The sequence below is a fragment of the Cloeon dipterum genome, chromosome 3 (genome assembly GCF_949628265.1).
Source record: "Cloeon dipterum chromosome 3, ieCloDipt1.1, whole genome shotgun sequence".
In the NCBI taxonomy this organism is placed as follows: Eukaryota; Metazoa; Arthropoda; class Insecta; order Ephemeroptera; family Baetidae; genus Cloeon; species Cloeon dipterum.
Window position 1 is genome coordinate 18,276,304 of NC_088788.1, and position 20,552 is coordinate 18,296,855.

At 38.7% G+C, this 20,552-nt stretch overlaps 2 protein-coding genes across 6 annotated transcripts in view; one reads left to right on the forward strand and one right to left on the reverse strand.

The window, feature by feature from the left end:
- Positions 1–1,778: 1,778 nt before the first annotated feature.
- Positions 1,779–5,308, forward strand: Pfdn6 (prefoldin 6). The gene is made up of 5 exons (XM_065486378.1): positions 1,779–1,924; positions 2,163–2,233; positions 2,446–2,570; positions 2,627–2,780; positions 4,817–5,308. Exons 1-4 carry the CDS (start codon positions 1,864–1,866, stop codon positions 2,745–2,747), a joined length of 378 nt encoding a protein of 125 aa, XP_065342450.1. The 5' UTR covers positions 1,779–1,863; the 3' UTR covers positions 2,748–2,780; positions 4,817–5,308.
- Positions 2,845–20,552, reverse strand: part of Pxn (Peroxidasin) — a 68,779-nt gene continuing 51,071 nt past the window's right edge. For 2 of the 5 annotated variants that reach the window (XM_065486375.1, XM_065486373.1), the window contains 19 exons: positions 18,054–18,125; positions 17,339–17,502; positions 15,739–15,856; positions 14,601–14,764; positions 13,368–13,637; positions 12,707–12,868; positions 11,993–12,263; positions 11,172–11,293; positions 10,715–10,987; positions 9,591–9,824; positions 8,213–8,420; positions 7,268–7,460; positions 6,339–6,656; positions 5,675–6,061; positions 5,324–5,501; positions 5,107–5,224; positions 4,842–5,053; positions 4,049–4,569; positions 2,845–3,545 (listed from right to left, as the gene is read on the reverse strand). In XM_065486375.1, the coding sequence (XP_065342447.1) occupies positions 3,429–3,545; positions 4,049–4,569; positions 4,842–5,053; positions 5,107–5,224; positions 5,324–5,501; positions 5,675–6,061; positions 6,339–6,656; positions 7,268–7,460; positions 8,213–8,420; positions 9,591–9,824; positions 10,715–10,987; positions 11,172–11,293; positions 11,993–12,263; positions 12,707–12,868; positions 13,368–13,637; positions 14,601–14,764; positions 15,739–15,856; positions 17,339–17,502; positions 18,054–18,125 (4,102 nt within the window). In that variant the 3' untranslated portion in view covers positions 2,845–3,428. Of the gene's footprint in view, positions 3,546–4,048; positions 4,570–4,841; positions 5,054–5,106; positions 5,225–5,323; positions 5,502–5,674; positions 6,062–6,338; positions 6,657–7,267; positions 7,461–8,212; positions 8,421–9,590; positions 9,825–10,714; positions 10,988–11,171; positions 11,294–11,992; positions 12,264–12,706; positions 12,869–13,367; positions 13,638–14,600; positions 14,765–15,738; positions 15,857–17,338; positions 17,503–18,053; positions 18,126–19,488; positions 19,561–20,552 lie in introns of all 5 variants that reach the window. The other 3 variants (XM_065486372.1, XM_065486371.1, XM_065486374.1) reach the window with 2 other exon arrangements.

Here is a 20,552-nt window from a genome sequence, read left to right on the forward strand (position 1 = left end):
ACCCCCTGGAAATCCGAAAATTTTTTTTTCAAATATTTACTCTCTAACTCGATTAATTAAGCAAAATACTAATCAAACATGATTTAAAATAATTAAAATGTATAATATTTTCATTTACTTTGTAGAAAAATAACTTTAAAAAAGTAAAATTGCTATTAATAAAATAATTTAAGTTTATTTTAAATATATAATTATTTTGGGTTTTTGTTTATTCAAAATAGCTGATTTTTTTATTTTTTTTTTAAGAATTTTAGAATATGTTTTATATTCTAGAGTGTTCTTCTATTATAATAAATAAATGCAACCATTAATATTTGTTAAACCATAAGCATTTGGTAAAAATTGTGTGCTTAACAAATTATTGGTATTGGTTGCATTTCTTTATATTTATAAAGAAACACTGTAAAATATAAAATAAATTTTAAAATTCTAAAAAAAAAATAAATAAATCAGCTATTTTGAATAAACAAAAACCCAAAATAATTATATATTTAAAATAAACTTAAATTATTTTATTAATAGCAATTTTACTTTTTTAAAGTTATTTTTCTACAAAGTAAATGAAAATATTATACATTTTAATTATTTTAAATCATGTTTGATTAGTATTTTGCTTAATTAATCGAGTTAGAGAGTAAATATTTGAAAAAAAATTTTCGGATTTCCAGGGGGTGGTTAAGGGTTTGAAAGGGGTGGGCACCCTTATGATCCCTTGCATTACCTAGGGGAGGTCATTACGTATCAAATGGTGTGCGGTTTTTCTAAATCGGACCCATAGAAGCTGAGATTAAGCGGAAAACGTGTTTTTATTTGCGATCAGAAGACCCGGAAAACACCGGTTTTTAACACTCAATTCAAAATATCTCGAAAAAGAAAAAAATAAGTCTCGCCAATTTTTTATATGTTGTTACCATGAATATGAGGCACATTTTGGCTATTTTGAATTTTCAAAATTTTATGTACTAGGGTATGTGGGATTTTTTTGAAAAATTTGACCCGAATTTAGTGACCTTGACCTTTGACCTACGAAGTTGGTCGTCGTGGGGAAGTTGTTTGGCATTAAACGTAGATTATTTTGGATACTAAATTTTTGTGTTTACCACAAACAGAGTCAAAGTTACAAATCGCCGAAAACATCACCTTTTTCAAAAATCTCAAATTTTGAACCCCCGTAAAATGGGCAATTTTTGGAATTTTCACCTAATATTTTAGGGTTCAACTTAGGTCCCCTAGGGCAACATCTCCACCGAATTTTATCAAAATCTGAAGACCACTTGCCAAGGGGGGTGTCACTTGATTTAGATCCTTCCTACTACAAACTATTTTTTAAATTCTTTGGCTCCAGTCCAATGCCTCATTAATTCATTAATTTTTCCCTGCCTTCCTTTTCAAACCGTTAAATCTTTGCAAAAAAATGTGCAATCAAATCGAAATTTTGAAAATTACCGGAACTTTCCGGAAATTTCACTACTTGCACATATTGTGTTCAAAGTTCAAGGACAGCATTATACATTATAGTGCTTTTTGTTGGATTCATTTTTATTTCCGTGGTTAGTATGACATTATTTAACTTCTTTTGCTTTTTCACGTGATGTCGTGATTAATAAAAAAACATGACTCGGTGTTGTGTCCTTGAAAAACAGGAAAAATGCACAATACGAATGCACGCACGAGCTCTGCTATCTAATCTTGCATTTTTCTGAATCAGATTCAGATTGACTCTTCGCGCGCTTTGGTGTGGAGCTATAAAAAATGACAGGACTTAGAGTACACGCCCACTTAAGCTGATAAACAAACTTGCACGAGGTGTGTCTGCATTCTGTCCGGTTTTTGACTGGTTTATTGTGATTTTACACCTTTGCTATGGAAGAAATGCAGAAAAAGCTCAACTCTGAACTCGAAGCTCTTAAAAAGCTACAGAAAGGTAATAATTAGCGGACCATAATATCGCAAATATACATAGCGATAAAAATGTGATGGACCAATCCAAACTTCCAAATTAAGCCCCAGGTTTTGTTTTTTACTTAAAAATTGTTTTATTATTTCAATTTGATCCGTCATAATACTCTTTCTGTCCCTCTACTATTAAATCGAAGCCTTTAGTGGTCATATGAAGTAATAAAAGGTAAAAATATTGACATCTTCCTCTCATTTCGTTACAGAGTACCAAAAGTCTATGAACGCCCACCAACAACTGGACGCCCAGCTTGGGGAAAATAAAGTTGTGAAAGAGGTATGAGCCACGAAACTGGATTGCAGTAGTTTCACTGTTTTCTCAAATCAAATGCCTTTTTTATTCTAAATACATAGATTGATTGATCTGGTTAGCGTGTTTACTACATACTTGCCCATCAAAGTCCCTCACTTGCTTGTGTTCTTCATAATTTAAATTTGTGTTCAAAAGAAAGTTAAGTTTCAAATTCTAATTATGTTTTTTCTTCAAAGGAATTAGACCTTTTGAAGCCAAGCAACACAGTCTACAAACTGATGGGCCCTGTCCTTGTGAAGCAGGACATCGAGGAAGCAAAGATGAATGTAGACAAACGAATTAAGTACATTTCCTCTGAAGTGTAAGTGTCAAGTTTCATCTTTGATTGATAGAAGTTTTAAACTGGACCCTCTTTAGGGAGAGACAAAACAAGATGTTGGCTGATCAAGAAGAAAAAATGCAGGCAACCAAGGACAATTTGACAAAAGCTCAGGCCCAGATGCAGCAGATCCAGAAGGCGATCCAAGGCCAAGCATAAGATTTTCCAGACACCTCTTCCTTTAAGTTTCATGTAATTATTCAACCTCTTTAAAATCTTTTTCAAGGATTTGAAATAATAACTCGACATTAGAAAATAATTTTAAGGGTTTGTTTATTGTTACGAAGCTTTCTTTCGCTGCTGACATGCATCGGCTCGACACTCGACACAGTTCAACTATTGAAGTTTATATTAGGTCATGGCTCTTAACATTTACTAATTCCATTTCGAGAGATCATCCACAAACAAGCTTGATTCACGCAGAACACGTTAAAGAGTTGATATTATCAAATAATTATTTAATGCAATAGTTGAACACTTACTTAGATTTATATCTGGAATTTAAATACAATTATATAATATGGCATCCACACGTTAACTTAACAAAGCGGAATTTTTCGTATTGAAACAAAGTTAGAGAATTTTTTATTTTACGCCTGGCATTAAACGACGACAGTTATTTACTTGAACTTGGCAGCTATATCTGGCAGGAATAGTCATAGAAGTTTTCATACATGATTCCACGACCAATTAGGAATATTTTGTAGTTCTACATCCTAGAATTTCTCGAGTCTAGTCATTTTAACGGTAATATCTGCTGCTCGGACTATGTGTAGAGTTGAATTCTGTGATATGAGGAGCACACAAAATTGACTAGGTGTAGTCTTGCTGGAGGCCTTCCTAGGCCTTTGGAGATGTGCACCGAGCGCAGCACTCGCCGTCATGCGTGATGGCCACTTGGGGCAGGTTGCAGATGAGAGGAGGGCAAATGTTTCGAGTGCACGTTATCTGATGTTTCTGAAAGCAAAAAACAACTTTATTATTGTTTATTCTCATCCAAGTCAAAAGAACAGTAAAGTTACAAAAATTAACGACTTTAGTTGGGTACTTTCAATGAGAATCGACTCATTTTGAAGGCCTTTCAAATGCTCTATAATAATAATAATCTAGAAATTATTAAAAATGAATTGAAACAAATTTAAATTTAATCGCACTTACTGCCATTCTTCATGCAATATAAACATCGGCGCACAGGCCTCATTGGAGGATATACCCAGTCCAGAAAAGGACTAAAGCTTAAGCCTCTGCCTCCGCTCTAGGGTATTTTATTGGAACGCTAGACATTTGTCCTGTGAATTGATTCGCGCATGCTGTAAAGGTGCAAAGCAGCAAGTAGCGAGTCGGAAAGCTTTCGCAATCCTCTCCAATCAGCATTGACTCGTCATTGCAATGCAAGGGAATCAAATTAAGGCGCAAATCAGCTCGCCCCAAACAGCAAGTAGTGTCATTTTATGACTCACCAAACAGTGGCACTGCGTGCATGAATCGAGGTGCCAGATTTCGCCGTTGAGTCGGACGTGTCCGGTGTCGTCGGTGCACTGCTTGCTGTTGTGCTTGAGCGATTTGTGCGAGTCCTCGTTGATGATCCTGTGCTCCAGTTTCTTGATCTTTCGCTTGATCCTCTTCAGCTGCTTGTCGATGTACGCTATCACCTCCTCGATAGTCTTGGCCTCTTCTTCTTCTTCCTCCTCGTGGTGCCCTTCCTCTGAGTCGTCTGCCTCGGGAGCTGGTGGCTTTGGAGAGGCCGTGGTCATGGCGGTGGTCATCGGAGTGGCGGTCGTCGTCGTTGCAACCGTCGCGGTGGTGGTTGTGGTTGGGGCTGTGGTGCTGGTGGTCGTTGTTCTGCCACCAGGGTTTTTGTTCCTCCTCCTTGGTGCCTGGGTCACCGCAGGAGTTGCAGCTTCCTCGACAACTTGATTTGTGTCGTCAGCAGCACGGCGAACTCGTCTTGATATCTCGGGTCTTTGCGAGTTTTTGCATTCTGGAATTAAAATAGGAATTTGAACATTTTATCATTAAAAATAGATAGAAAAATAAATAGCTCAAAGGCACGTTCAAATTTACCTCCAAATACATATTTTATATATATAGCCTTTGAATAATTTTAAATAATTATATTAGGGTTAATTTAGGAAGCTGGTCCTCAACAAGTCAAAATTTAAATTGTTTGTTTCAGAGATATTTATCAGCTGAAGAAATATTTAATTATGTCCTTCAAAATGTTCCAGATTTTGCTTTTAACTTTCAACTCACCTTGGCAGCATTCAGTCCAGAAGCTGAGCTCTATCTGAGGCACCTCCTCGCAAGTCACCAGGCCCGACCTTTGCATCATTGGTAGCGTGAACACATCCCTGGTCACCCGGTCGATTGAATCTCCGTTGTTGCATAGCACAGCCGCCAGGGACGTCTGCCGGATCTGCGTCAACTGCGCTGGAGAGAAAACGGCTGGGTCCTCGTACCAAAATCTGCCAAAATTCCAGCTTTAAATTGTGCTAAGTGCTTCATTGCAAATTTTCACCTGTCTCCATCGCGGAGTCTGCGGAACTGGTCAACCAAGATGCACTGGAAGGTAGGACCGACCTTTCCACCCTCCACCTGATCCTCCAGGATGCCTCCAACCCACAAATCAATGTTTCCTATGAACGATTTCATTTAAAATACTCTTTCTGTTTCTACTAAGTGGACTTAATTTATGTTGCAAATAAAAGCTGGATTACTAATTTAAACTAGTTTACCTGGATGACCGTACAACTTCTCAAGTTTTTCTCGCACTCCACTGCTCTTGATTTCATTGCGCAAGTCCATGAAGGTTTCTGCGTGGCTCAAATTGCAGAATCGGCGGTAGTCATTGTAGCTTGGTAAACCGTGGTCTCGACCTCGTTGAATGTTAATTGCAGCCAAGTCCAACGCAACCTTAAATTTTGCAAACGAAAATTATACCAAAATTTTAATCAATTTGCACAGCAGCAGAATAAAATCCGAAATCGCAGTGTGTGAAGCATCGGAAAATTGCAAATGAGTGACGGCTCTGTCTTTAAGCAGATTGTAATATTAAAAGGATTTTCGCAATTGGGCATTTAACTTACGTTATGCGCTGCGGAGAAGAGTCGTTCGGTCAAGTCGGAATTCAAGGTTTGCTGGGGCGTCTTTAGCTTTGCAGGAGAAAAGATCATGCCTCTCATGAGGGGGTCGACGCCGCCCTCCTCGACGAGGCGCCAGGGAGAGAAGAAGGCTCTGTGCAGGGGCAACGGCCCCTCGGGAATAGGGTGGAAGGAGGCGTTGAGTCTCTCGAAAATGGGGTTGATCAACGAGTGGCCGAAGCGGAAGGCAGCCGTCGCGAATGCGTTGGACACGCGAGGGTCCACGTCTGGCTGGTAGCCCTTGTAGGCGCCCATCTTCTCCATGCCCGAGGGGCCCAGGATGTGCGGCAGCCAGTGGGTGAACGTGATGTGCTGCATTTGGGCGCCAACAATCTACGGAAATACGAAATTTATTATAAAACTGTGAAGACGTTTGAACAAATAGTTCCCCATGCGATATTTTTTTTAATTAAAATTGACGAGGTTTAATTAACTTATGTCCATTACATTTTAAGATGTTGATTTATTCAAATCCACCGTTAAGTATCCTTCAATGTTCATTAATTTACCCTTTAGATTCCGTCTGGGAAATTAAATATTTTTTAAAATGGTGTTGAAAGGTTAAAAAAGGTTCAGAAATTTATTTTTCTGTTTGCATTACACTTTTTACCTTTCGTGCTTCGTGGAAAATCGTGTCTGACTCCCACAAAGGGTTGAAAGACCTCAGCTTGAGGGCGACCCTGTTGTGTTCCCTGAGCCAGATAGTGTGCATCGCCAACAGGGCCACTTGCTCGTTGGCCCTGATGTCTCCAGCCATGAAGCAGCCAATGTTGTGCTCCCTTGGATCCCGTCTGCAGTCCATAAAGGGCCGGTCTTCCAGTGGCAACAGGTCACCCCGGACTCTTGGCAGGTTGGTTGTTCTCATGAGCCCATCCTGGCTAGTGAAGTTTCGCAGATCTGACGCCACTGAACTGGAGAAACCATAAACCTGAAATAAAATATCAATTGTTTTAAATTCAGATAATTTGTTTAAAATTTTTCGAGGACTTATTAACTCTCCAGAAATAAGCACTTGACCTGATTTTAGTTGAAAACAAATTTTATTAGTTAAAAAAGATACTGGCTCAACCTTGGCAAAATGAAGTAAAAATTAAAAGATAAGAGAAAGAGAGAGAGAGAGAATCATTCTAACGGGCATATTTAACTGTGCTTAATAATTTTAAATCCTTTTTGGGACACAGGAAACCGCTTTGGTAGATTTAAATTCTTGAAAAATCAGTCAAATGCATATTATGTGGAAGAAGAAAATAATAATACTAATAAAATAATACTAAATTCTCGTATGATCAAAGGGTTTTGAAAAATTCAAGTGGTTTTTGCGTCTTAGATATGAACAAGAAATTTAAATTTCTGTAAAATTATGACAACGTTTTCAAGATTTTCAAATATTAAAAAAGCAGGGGGCTCCTGTTTTGAACTAACCCAAAAACTGCTGTGAAAAAGTGCAGAAACTTGCGTAAACAATATTGGACAGTCTTTTTGTTAATTGTCCACCTGGTTCTTCATTCATGTGAAAATATAGATGGAGCCAGTTCATACCTGGGATGCATCAATGAAGGAAGTGAGCTGATTTATCTGCTCGCGCGGGTTGACCGAGTCGAAGAGGACCGAAGTGCCGCCGGAACCACAAATAGCACTGCTCCTCACGAAATCCATGCACTTGTCTAATCGGCCCCGCAAGTCGTGCTCGGGAATCTCAATCGGGTAGCATGGAGAGGCGAACTCGCATGACCTGAAATACGGATCAAGCACTCTTTTCATCCTGCGCTTTGCGGCCACTCACGGCAGTGGCGACGATTAAATTGTCTGCCCGCTCTGAATATAAATTCTCGCCGACCGAGCCATCATGAGCACCAGTCGAGCGGAAAAGTGGACGGAAATTTATTATATCGCCACTCGAAATCTGTGGCCCTTCAAGTTGTATTTCATGAATGGCATACAAAACGGAGGATTAAATCAGACAACACGCTTGGATAAGCGAAATTTTTATCCACTGAAAATTGATATGTACATGATATTATTTTAATCAAACGGCCATAGCCCAACTTTTTTTAAATTCAATATGCCCTAAAATAAATAATTTTACTTTGAACTCATTTTAGATACAAACTATTCAATTTAAACATAGCATAAAAAATGTTTTGAGTATATAGAATGTAATTTTCAATATTAAAGTAGCATTTTAAAGGTCTGAAGTGCATTCAATGAAAACATCATGTATAGTTTTTTGAAAAGTGAATGATGAAAAATATCATCTCATCTTCATACAAAACATCAAAATTTGATTTTTAGGTTATTCAAAATTTTTGGTGGCCTCTGTAACTCGAAAACAATGTTTAATAAAAAAATATCGACTGCTAAGTCACGTTTAATAGAACGATTTTGAATTCGAAATGTATGTGGAGTTTCCCTGAAAATGTCTCACTTTTAATTGAAACTAAAAAATGCTTTTATCCTGAAAGTAACGCTGTGGAGATATTTTACCCCTTGCACTCGACGCCGTCTTCGTAGCTCTCGCCGCTGAGCGAAGGAATGGCGTGGTCCATATCGTGGTCCAGGAACTGACCCCACTGCATCAGCATGTGGCTGTTAAAGTGGTCGGGGGTGATGTCGGTGGTGCTCAACAAAGAGCTGGAAACGAGGCGAGCATTCGGCTTCTCAAAGCCGCGGTACTTGAGCCCTTTTGTCCAGCCTGCGAGGAAAACGACGCGGTTAATTGTCGCTCGGCAACACAAGAAACGGCGTTGCCGCCGGGATTGAGATTAATGATCTCTCCACGTTTAAAAGCAATTATTCTCGTACCCCAGAAGCGATTGCTCAACACTCGCAAAGTGGCCTTCAATAATAGCTGTTGCGCTCATCATAAATCTTGATTAACATTATACTGCCAAACTCTGTTGAGCTAATGATTATGGTAATTTCATTTGCAAAGGATCCACTCAAAGATTTGAGAACATAAATTCGGATTTGCTATCTTATACTGTTATATAGTGGAGCGGAATGAGGACAGGAGGAAACGCCCGAGTCGAGGGCTTAAAACTATATTGATAAATATTTTACGCATCTCACCACTATTTATCAACATATATAAGTCATTTTTTGTTCCTCATGTAGAGCAAAATATAAAGCTGTAACCATGAGCTCCAGCCTGCTATTGGTAAATAACTAATGGGTGGACTATAAATTAAGAATAAAACCAATATATAAAATCGAATCTTGCGTTTCCTAGCTTAGTCAATTTAAAAAAATCGATAACTAATATGAGAAAATTTATAATGAATAAACGATTAAAATTTGAAAATTTTAGTCATTTTCCTTTTTAATAGCTTTTTGGTCATTTATCTAAGAAAACCATTCAGATAATAAATTGAATATGTGAATTTTTGGCATCATTTCTCTTATTAATTGATTAAAATATACAGTATTCGAGTCTAAGGAGTGGAAAAATTAATAAGACAACGGAATGGCACAAGAGAAAGGCATATATTTGACCTAAAATAAAAAATATTCATCGCATTGCTTGAGAAATAAAACTGGCAGCTTTAGGGAGGGGTATCAGTTGTTCTAAGGCAAATATATCGAAAAATAAATTGGTTGGTTTTGACCAACCTTGAAATTTTTAGTTAATTTGAAAACACCACTTTTTAAAAATAAGAGATTGAAATCGCAAAATCATATCATCAGTCTACACAAAGCTAAAAAAATTATAAAATTCCAAGTTTTGTTTTATATTACTTATTAAAAATAACTATTAAAATCTCCAAAACCTTGTTCTGTATGTATGAACTTATTTCCTCTATTAGTAAGTTGGAGTAAGTCACCGTGAGTTCTTTCTAACTCAGAAAATGAAACTGCGACATACCTATTGGCAGATTAAATCCGTTTTCGTAGGCAGCTGGGAGAAGGCGGACGAAAGCGGTGAGTGAGGCGCCCCACATCGGGTGTCTCAGGTTGTTGCAGGTGCCGTCCAACGCCCTGTACTTGGCGTGGAAGCACATGTCGTCGCAGTCCACGTGCGGCCTGTGCAGCATGCAGCCGGACAGGTTGGCGACCAGCTCAAGCTGGTTCGGCGACAGCAGCTCTCTATACGAAAAGTCTGAAAAATTCACGGCACATTAGCCGCACCCGTATAATATATTTTTTCTATACGTATTCATCAATCTGGAAGGGCTTCGGGTACTCTCGCTGCGGTTTATTCAGATTAAATCCTCCTATTTAGCATTTTAATTTGGCGTAAAAAATCGCTTCAAACCAAAATCAGTTGAGCCAAGTTACATTAGAATCGTAAAAATCAAATTTTCAATACCTAAAAATTGGCGTTGTTTGTTTCGCGAATTGCCGGGCCAATTTTTATTTGTAAAATTAGTTTTTTTTTACGTTAAAGGCCCCCTGAATTGAAAGATTGACAAAACGATGCGGAGTGGACCATCCTTGGATTGACACCATTGTGAGCTATTTAAATGATGAAAATAATTGTTTGGCTTGAATTTCGAGAGAACCAAAATGTTTGCTTGAAATTTTTAACACATTTGGGACAAACAGGGGTCATTAAAGAATGTGTAGCAGAATTGTGTAGTGCAAAATCATGAAAAAAACTTTGCTGTCTACCTAAATCAATCTGTAAAAATTGGGAAAGAGTTATAATTTGCCCAAAGTGCTGTATAAATTTAAGAGAAAATTGGCTGCAAAGTTTGTAAGCTAATCTAGCGCTGAGCACTGTCTCCCTATATCATTAGAAGGGATAATTTGCGCACCATTGGATAGATCGCGACGACAGCGCGACGAGAGGAATCGAAATCAGGTAAACGTTCATACATTATTTTAGAAAATAAAATCAGAAATTTGACTGTCACTTTTGGTCCTGATTTTGTGATTTTACTATTGCACATTGTAGAAATGAAGTGCAAAAGTTCCAGATAATTGTAAATTAACGGTGGCGCCATATATATCTTGGTGGATACGAAAAATAAGAAATGTTCCATTTACCTTTGCTATCTTCGAGACTGAGTTTCAAGCCAGCCAGCACGTACTTTCGCACATTAGCCAGGGTGATTTCGTAGATTTCGGCTGCCCTGGCCACTTGCCTGGCCTCAGCATTGGGGTAGCGCAGGATTCGCAGCAGCTCGCCCGGGGTGGCAGGCGTCGAGCGCGTGAAGAGCGACGTTAGGGTGTCGTTGACTGCCTTGTCCACCTTGCTTTGCGCTTCTTGGTGCGCCTTTACCACGAACCTGTCGCCCGGCCCAGCAACCACCGTCATGCCTGACGGACAAATTATCATTTTTGCGAAAAGACAGTTTTTTCTCGCGCCGGGTGATTTATGCGGCACACAAAGTGTTTTCGCGCGACAAAAATATTCACCGTCGACGTGCGAGATAAAAATTTGAAATAAAAAGCTGCGGAGGCGCATAGACTCATAAATTTTAATAACGCAAACGTGTCATACCTCTGACAGTGACGGTGGCTTTCGCCGAAATTTTGCCTTTTTCGTTGACTGCGGCGCACTCGTAAACTCCGGCGTCGGCCTCGGTGATGTTGTAGATGTACAAACTGCCGCCAGACGCGATCCTAATCAACATCGATCCGTTTTCACTCCAATGAAATAACGGCTAAAAGCATTGCCTCTTACTTGCCAGGCTCAAATAAAAAGGCAGTTTGTTTTATGTTCCTTTGATAGGCCTGACGCTTCCTTTTCCGAATCAGAATTGAGAATTGCCTCGTATAAAATCGGGTTTACATTAGAGGTAAACGATTCACAGCGCGTTTGCTGAATAATGAAAAGCCAGATTTGGGAAACAACAATTTTCTGATACTGAAAAGTTGAATTTCGGATTTGATGATTAAAATTAAAAAAAGAGAAAATTCAAGTAAGACAATTTACAAAAATATCAGGGCTTTAATTTTGGAGATAAAATTTGTTTAAAATGAGGTCCCATTGTAAGAACGTCAAAATTTATTAAATTTCCAAATATACTATCTGGACCTGATTTATTTGGAAATAAAAAACAGAAAAGAAGATCTCCTAAAAATTAGCAGTCTAAATCCTAGTCAATTTTATAATACTATCAAAAAATAGAAAATATAAACACGCATTAATTAACTTCTTATAAAAATAATTGCTAGTAGCTCCCATTCTTAATTAGTTCAGTGTAGAGAATAATAAATAAAATTTGCTAATAACCTAAAAAATCCAGTAAGGATTCTGTGTAGGCTTCCAAGTAAAATAACTAATAGAGAGTCAAGTATCCAGATTCAATTTGCACTCACTTGTGTTGCGTATCCTCATCGATGGGCACGCTGTTCTTGCGCCACTCAATTTCTGGGCGTGGGTGTCCTGTGGCGCTGCAGGGCACTTCAATTGTGGCCCCAGGGACGACGGTCAAGTCGAACGGCTGGTCCTGGAACACAGGTGCCTCTCGACGTTCGTCCTCCACGCTGAGCCACGCGCCGGCGATCACCTGCCCGGCCGTGTTGCGCGCGATGCACGTGTACTGCCCCGCATCCGACAACTTCACTTGTTCGATTCGCAGGATTTGACCTTAAATCACACACGTGCGGGGAAATTAAATCAGGATAAAATCAGTTCAAAATATTCATCAGAAGGACAAAAACTGTCTAAATTTTCTTTAAAAATTGATCTTGTTAAAAAATATATGCACTTTTACTCATGTAATTTTAAGAAAAAACCTAGTAAAAATGAATTTTCTCCCAATTGCTCCATAACATCAACCATATTGTTTTTTATTATGCTCAAAAGAAGTTCGTCAAAATATTCCTGCACCCCGGGGGCTAAGTAATACACTGCATACACTTTAAAATCGAGTCAGGTAGGCATTCATTTCCACAGCGGCGTTGCGCGGGAAGCATATCCACTATCTTTCCCAGGGGTTTCGACGCGATACATGGCACTACTTGCGCATTCCTTGTCGCTCCAAAAGAGAGGCTAACGACGAAGGAAAGATGCAAACTGCATTTACTCACCGTTGGCGAGAAGAGCGACATTTCCGCCGTGTGGGATAAGCTGGCCCTCTTTGTACCAGTTGACGGTCGGTGATGGCTGACCGTGGGCGAGGCATCGGAACAGAACCATGTCGCCGGCTCGTGCACTCTCGTTCTTCGGACTTTCGGTCAGAATCGGAGCACCTAACACACGTAAAGAGTTTTTCAGGTCGTTATAGAACTTAAATATTTGCATCTGAAGAAAAAGTTCAATTGAAATATAATTTTTTAATTAAAATTTAAATTAGGTCATATTTGCTACGGTTTGAAACAATTTTGAGCTCAATTCAAACTGTTGGTAAACCAATATTGTCTAATTTTGACCAATTTTCCATACAAGCAATTGTTTTATTGTAAATTATTATCATTTTAGACTTTTTACTGTTATTTATGGAAGTATCCTCAGGATCAGGAATTAGAGCGATTTTTTAAATTAATTGTTAGGATTAATTAAGACTGAAAAATAGGCAGTTTTGCCTTTTTTAGGATTTTAAAAGATTTAATAACAAAGCGTGAATTTTACACTAATTTGGTGCATTTAAATTTACATTAATGCCTTGTCAGCCGTTAATGGGAATAAAAGAACATCTAAAACCTCTTAAACACTATCCTATTTTATTTGCAAACATTAGCTCGCACTTACCGACCACTTTGACGTAAATAATGGTTTGAATGGTGCCGAGGTAGTTAGAGGCCGAGCACCTGTACGATCCAGTGTCCTCGACCCGCGAGTGCCGAATAGTCAGAGTGCCGTTGTTCAACACCCGGAAGCGCTCGTTGCTTCTGACGTCCCTGCCATCCCTGGACCACGTAACAGTGGGGCTGGGCTGGCCGGTCGCGGTGCAGTGCAGACTAATCTGCTGCCCCTGGTGGCCGTAGTAGTCCTCCGGATTGATGGCGAACCTGGGCTTATCTGAGTGCATTTCAGGAAAATAGCTGTTAGTTAACAAAAGCCGTGTGCTTTTTCGACATTAATCTGGGATTTAAACAATTCAGGTTATGTTAGGATCAATTTTTTACTCTTTAAAAATGGTTTAAATTAGGAAAAAAACAATTTTTGGCTTAGTTGGATAATTGGAAGTGGGAATTTTTGCTTTTGGAGGTAAATGAATTTTGAGGGGTAGCCTTCGTACGAAGCGCTTTTGGCTACAATACTTTCTAATTCAGGGTTGTCAAGGAATGGAACGACCCGCCATCAACACACTCAAGGAGAGCAGAAAGTGAAAGATTTTCCTGCTCACTGCAAATATCATTTGTGCCGTGAATAGGTAAAAAGCGACTAATTAAGACATGTGATAGACAATATTACTCAAAGTGGCGTTAGATGTCTTATTTTGTCCATCGTTTTTGCAGCGATGCTTTAATTAAAGTGTCTGCAGTCAATTCTCCCTTTCGTAATTTTGTGATTCGGTCGTGTTTTTTTTATTTTATTAGATCCTGAACTTTGTATGATTTGTAGCAAGAATAAATAAAATAGGGACCGAAACAGCCGCTGAACAATGCACAATATACGAGAGCGTGTGTGACATTATTTTCCCAATGTCCATTTCTTGTTGTTCACCTATGGGGGGTAACCATTAAAAAATCAATTTCAACTAATCTTGGTTGTCAAGAAGATGGAAATGTCAGCGCACAAGAGACATGTGATTTGCTGAGGCTGCTGGAGGGTGGCGGAACTCGTCCTTGTCATATTAAAGACTGCTCACATGCATATATCATAAAACATGCCACTTTTTGCGGCATATGTGTCGCACGTCCTCGCTCGCTGCTGGAAATAAGCACGAAAAGCCACTTGACGGCAAAGAGAGAGCGAGCAAGCGGCAAAAAGCAAGCTCAATTGCAGAGGATATTTGTAAGAGGGTGCAATTATAATTACCAACAGTGCGTCCGACCCGCATGACCGCTGATCTTGACTTTGTGTGGCCGACAGAATTTTTGGCCACGCACTCAAAGGAGCCGACGTCCTCCAGCACGGCGTTCGAGATCATCAGGGTGCCGTCGTCCAGAACCGAATAACGCGGGTTTTTGTCCACTGTGTGGCTGTTCAAATCGACAATCAAAAATTAGAAAATTAAATTTAGAATATGTGATGGGTAATAGATCAGAGATCAGTATAAGTATGTATTTCTTATCAACCTCAGTGTGCATGCACATCACTTATTGCACAAAAGAAAATATGAAAAACTATCATTAGAAATTTTTTTAATTTATTCCAAAATAGTAATAATATATTAAAAAATTGAGACAAAATGCTCGAAATCGAGCAGATTTTATAAACTGTTCAAAAATTCTGAAAAATGAATTGATCCATATAATTTCTGACCTTTGATTTTGTTTAAACATATTATGAATTAAATTTTTAATGAATGACAGCAAGGGTTAATTTAAAATATGTGACGTAGCACTATAACTTTATAAGATATTCTTTGATTCATTTCTGCCCCAATTAAGTCTTAAAAATAGGAAAATCGTCATTTTTGGGAAGTGATAAAAACACAAGTGCGATCTGGGAAAATTCTATGAGCAAAAGAAAACAAAATACGAGGATTCTTTTACGGATTTAAGACAGATTTGTTCTGTGATCCATGTATTTGCTCTAAAAAAATATTCAAGAAATAATAATTTTAGGAAATGCTTAATCCGCAAAAAATGTGGTCTCCTAAAATGTTAACAAGCAAAAAGAACTGATGAAAACAAAGGGTCTGGTAGATGCATGGAGAATGTGAAACGATTCAATTACGTAGCTATTCCATTCTTTTTGTACGCAGCGAAAGAACGATCTCGAAAAGCAGCTCCAGCGAGCGATAAACAAAACAATCCGCGCGCACGGCGAGTGACACGGTGAAAAGGAGCAAAATCTTGTGTCGGGACACACGAAAGAGTGAAACAATGCCGCGGCGGCGGATTCCTGCACGTGGCCCGCAGATAATACACGAGTGTGTAGTGCGTGCGGACGCGTTTATTATGCGGCTGACAGTGAGATAGACAATGGGCTGTTAATTAAGCGAACAGACCTATTCCTGAGCCAGGAAATGTTTGGCTGCGGGTCGCCGTCGGCCTTGCACGTGAAGTAGACGGTGCCGCCGAAAGTGATCTCGACGTCATGCGGCTCCTCCTTGATCTCCGGCTTGCCTGTTGGATCAAATCACTCTCATGACATTTGACACTGATTCAATTTGCCGCAGAGCCACTCATAAAACAAGCTTCTTCTCCTGGCTCCAGGGCAATGCGCAAGAAATGCATTTTATTTAAATTCGTTGCGACCCGTTGCGACGTTTTAAGATGTTAAATGGGAGAATAAATATCTAGAAGGAATAATAAACCTTTAATAATTTTGTGCGAAGATAAAAATTAAAAAAATATTTATCCCCAGCAAATTATCTGTTATTCGCTCTCCAGAATTTTTTTTCTAAATTGTCTCAAGTAAGTGTAGGAAAAATTACAATTCCATCCAGAAATTTTTTCCTATTTAACGCACGTCTTTTTTAATACCATTAATTTTATTTGCATTTCAGCTGAATACTAAAATATTATGAAGTATCTGCGAATTTGTATTTTTGAATCAACAGTAATTTTGAGATAAAGCAGAGCAAAAATAAAGTTCTTTGTTTTAACAAAATGGATTGCACTGTTATTTAGGGCTCGGATTAAAAACATTCATTAATTTCCAGCGCCTTTCAACTCTTTTCCGCGAGCACAACAATAACACGCTGAATTTATCTCTCGATTTGACCATAAAAATCCAAATCCAACGGTTGAATATTCCCCGCGGTGTGCAACTCTGATCCCCTGATTTGATTGCCGGGACGATATAAATTAATTGTGTGTGCGCGTCCGCATGTGTGCTTCGATTGGTGCAGTCAGCGGGTCAAATGATTTGTAACCGAACTCTAATTCCGCAGCAACCTTGGCCCCACGTTTAAATTAGATTCGACTGCCGATCGCAATAATTTTCAGTTAAAATATACGACGCGACTGACGTTTTCGCCATTGGATTATTTCCTTCTAATGCGACCGCCAAAGCGGCTTCAATTCAAAGCGTATTGCTTTTAGAATTTATGAGCTCGTGTGATATACGCTAGGACAAAATGAAAACAGGAAGCTAAGAAGATTTTTCAAGACAGCTGAGGGGTCAGAAAAATATATTTTTTAACTTCAAGTTAATAATTTCAATAATTTTAAATCAAACTTCTCTGACAAGAATAAGACATTTTATTTGGGCGTGAATATATTTATTCTTGGGGCAATTCAGAGTGGTCAAAAATTAATCAGTTTTTAACGATTTTCCTGGCAATTAGTCTATAAAATAACTTTTCCAGAAGTAAAAAAATGTCACAGGAAGGATCCCTTCACAAGATGTGAGCTTGATATTGAAGATTTATTCAACAAAGATAAACATAAATTTTTAAATAAATTAAAAAATGTTTTTCTGAAGATACCATGAAGTGCGTAATTTGAGCTATTAAAAACCTGCTGAAGCTTGTTTCGCAACTGTTGTGAGGTATGGTCGAGTCTATCTGCAGTTTCGAAATGTAAATGAGGTGTATCATTTGTTTGGACGGGCGCGCAATTTGTCTGAGCGAGTGATTGAGTGAGTGAAGGGGTTATACTCACGGCAGTGGAAATCTGTGTCCGTCATCGTGGTGAGAGACTTGCCCTGCATGTCGACGGGCTGCTGACAGTGGCCAGCTGTATACGTGTCCTTCATCTCCTCCTTGAGCATCTTCACCAGCCACGCCATTTCGCAGTCGCAAACAAGGGCATTACTGTCCAGCCGTCTGCACAAGCAACCGAGACAACCAATTTTAAGAAGATATTTCTTTCTCTCGTCCTGCAGCATTCCGACACTCGCATGAATAAAAGATGAAATGCCAGATTTGCATGCGGTGAGTGTGCAGAAAGAAAATTCTTTGTTCGTTCCTTATCGAGAATTAATTGCAATCGTTAAGTCTCGTCCGTATGTGCTATTTATTATGAACGCGGCTTTTTTCCACGACACAGTGCCAATTAAGCGGCTAAATTGATGTGCAATTAGCGTCTCCAAACACTTAATTCTGTGCATTCGTAATGAACGAGAGGCCTCATTAACATTAAGCCCGCATCGGACTGTACATACAGTAAAAGTTTTCAACTTCAATTTTTTTTCAATTGAAACTTACTGCTTTGTAATTAAAATCTTTAACTCACAGAAATCCTGCACCACATCCGAGATAAAAACCAACATTATTTTTAAACTTTCAGCAAAGCTGCACATGTGCGAAAAATTGCTCGAAGTGGAAACGCTTTTGGCATAAGTAATCAGATCAAAGAGAGGCGAGAAAAAACTCACAGTCTTTCGAGGGAAACGAGGTTCTTGAAAGCACCGGGTGGAATTTTCTTCAGTTTGTTGTGTTGCAAAAACCTGCGGCCCAAGAAAACAAAATTAGCATGATTGTGTTTACGTTGCGGCGGCGATTCCTTTTAAGGGCGCCACTGACAATAAAAATGCAGATCACTTCTTGCCCGAAAGATGAGGAAGGGAAGCGAGGAGAGAGAGAGAGAGAGAGAGAGAGAGAGAGAGAGAGAGAGAGAGAGAGAGAGAGAGAGAGAGAGAGAGAGAGAGAGAGAGATAAGGATCTGCACGCGCGTGCCTCCCGTGCGAAAATTATGAAAGCGCCACGGAGCTGTATATATGTAACCGGTAATTTGTACAAACATATTTATGCTTTCAGCGTTATTGCCAGTTGGTGAGCACAGCATGCGTTTGGTTAGATGTTAATAAAATTTAATGCAAATGCCTCGTGGGCTGATGGGTCATGCAGGAGAATCCACCTCATAGGATATTTTTGCCCAGCAGTATCCTGTCTTGAGAGTCAGTAAAACCATTTTTGTAGTTTTCAATTATTTTATTACGTATTTTTAGTGTCTGGACCCTTTCGGAGCATAAATTCGTCTTTATGTAGCGATAAAATTGCGCATCACTCAACAAACACTCAAATTTTCACTGTGGAATTGATTTTTCCCTTTTCTTGCAACAAGGAAAGTCACGTTTGGTTGTTGCAATTTTTCCGCTACCAAGATGAATTACTATCGCTAAATATCAACATTGCTGAAACCTGAAACCAAGATTGAACTCTAAGAGGAGGCTGAAGGTATTTTTGCAATCCTTTTGATTATGAGTGTAAAAAATTAGCAGACAGAGCGCAAGATTTGTTTTGAACATTTACAAAAAGGTCAAACAGAAATAAAAACAAATTATGGCGATGCAAAGCGCTTCTATTTAACTTAAAAAGCTCGAGAAACTAATTAAAAAATAATTAGCTTCACTCATTTCAGCTTTAAATAGCGTTTGGATGTGGAAAGGGTTGGGAAAACCAAAATATATTATATTTAAGTCTATTACTGATACTTATTCAGCCAAAACCAGACTAATTGGCTTCTTAAGCTCAAGAATAACATCTAACATTTCCAACCTTACTAATGAATTAAAGAAGAAATGGCTTAATTTCGAATTCCAAATTTCCAACTCATTTTCACCACTTAAATACCAAAAGAATCGTGTCTTTTCCATTCAAAGTGAGAACATACTTGTCTTAATAGCGCTATCTATGCGCACATTCACCTGTATTGCCACGCCAAAAGAACTCGCAAACATCTTATTCACATGCAAACTACTCGACAAGAAGTGCAAAAGGCTACGTTGTTGGCCTCGCGAAAATCCACACCAGTCCCATTTAGGTGGCAATTTTCTCCTCATTCGAGTGGATTCTCGGTTTTTTACTTACAGCCGCTCGAGCAGAGGCAAATCGCTGAGCAAGCCTGGTGCGAGTTTTTCGATCTTGTTGAAGTGCAGGTATCTGAATTGCAAAACACAAATTCCGTCAGCACGCTCCCGCATTCATTTATACACACAGCAGCAGCATTGGCAGACATCAAGTACACGCTTGGGAGCAAAAAATTGATCGGCATCGGGGCCTGGCAGGTGCGGGTGCATTAAAACAAACGCGGGCATTAATGCAAATTGCTGGCAAATGCATAAAGAACTGGCTGAAATAAAGCAAAAAGGGCGTGAGTGCAAAATTAGCTCGGAAGTGCTATGTGCGATGAAGCATTTTGGCGAATGGTGTGCAAAAATGGCTAAATTAGGCAGTCGCAAGAAATAAAATTGCTATTGGAACAATCCACAGCCACACAAAATTCGGTCCGAAAACTTTAAAAATATTTTTGTTTCGTTAATTCTGTCATATCATTTTGAAATATAGCAATAAAAATGTTAATGTCCTATTTTGTTGAGAAAATTAGAGATTTGAAAGTTTTCATTCTCTCAATCAGGATTTAAAAAAAAATAGAAACTTGCTAAAAAGGTTTGTAGAGTAAAAGAGAGAATAATAAGCAAATAATTCAAGCAGTGATGTGGTCAAGTCGGCTGGCCGTCTAGCACACAAAAGAAAGAAGCCACTCTCGCATTTTCAAATGTACAGCAAAAGCTGACTCGTCTCCCGTGTTCACAAATTTAAATATTTCTGAGTAAAGCTACTTTTCAGGAAAGCCGACTCAACCACAACCCATTTTACTTGCTTTTTGTCTCCCTTCCTCTTTGCCCATATTGAAAAGTTCCTCTTCTTTTAGTCCTCCTTTCCCTTTTTTTTCGAAAATATGATCAAATTTCAAAATAAATTCTTTCTTTTTAATTCTTCTAAATTGTGCTATAATTTAAAAAAAAATGTTGGCAAAATCCCCGATTTGATTTCTAATCTAACTTTATATTCTTATTGATTTGAATTACATTTAACAGTTTGTAACGTAATTTTCCTTTCTTCGTTTTGGAAAATTTACTGATTCCAAGCGT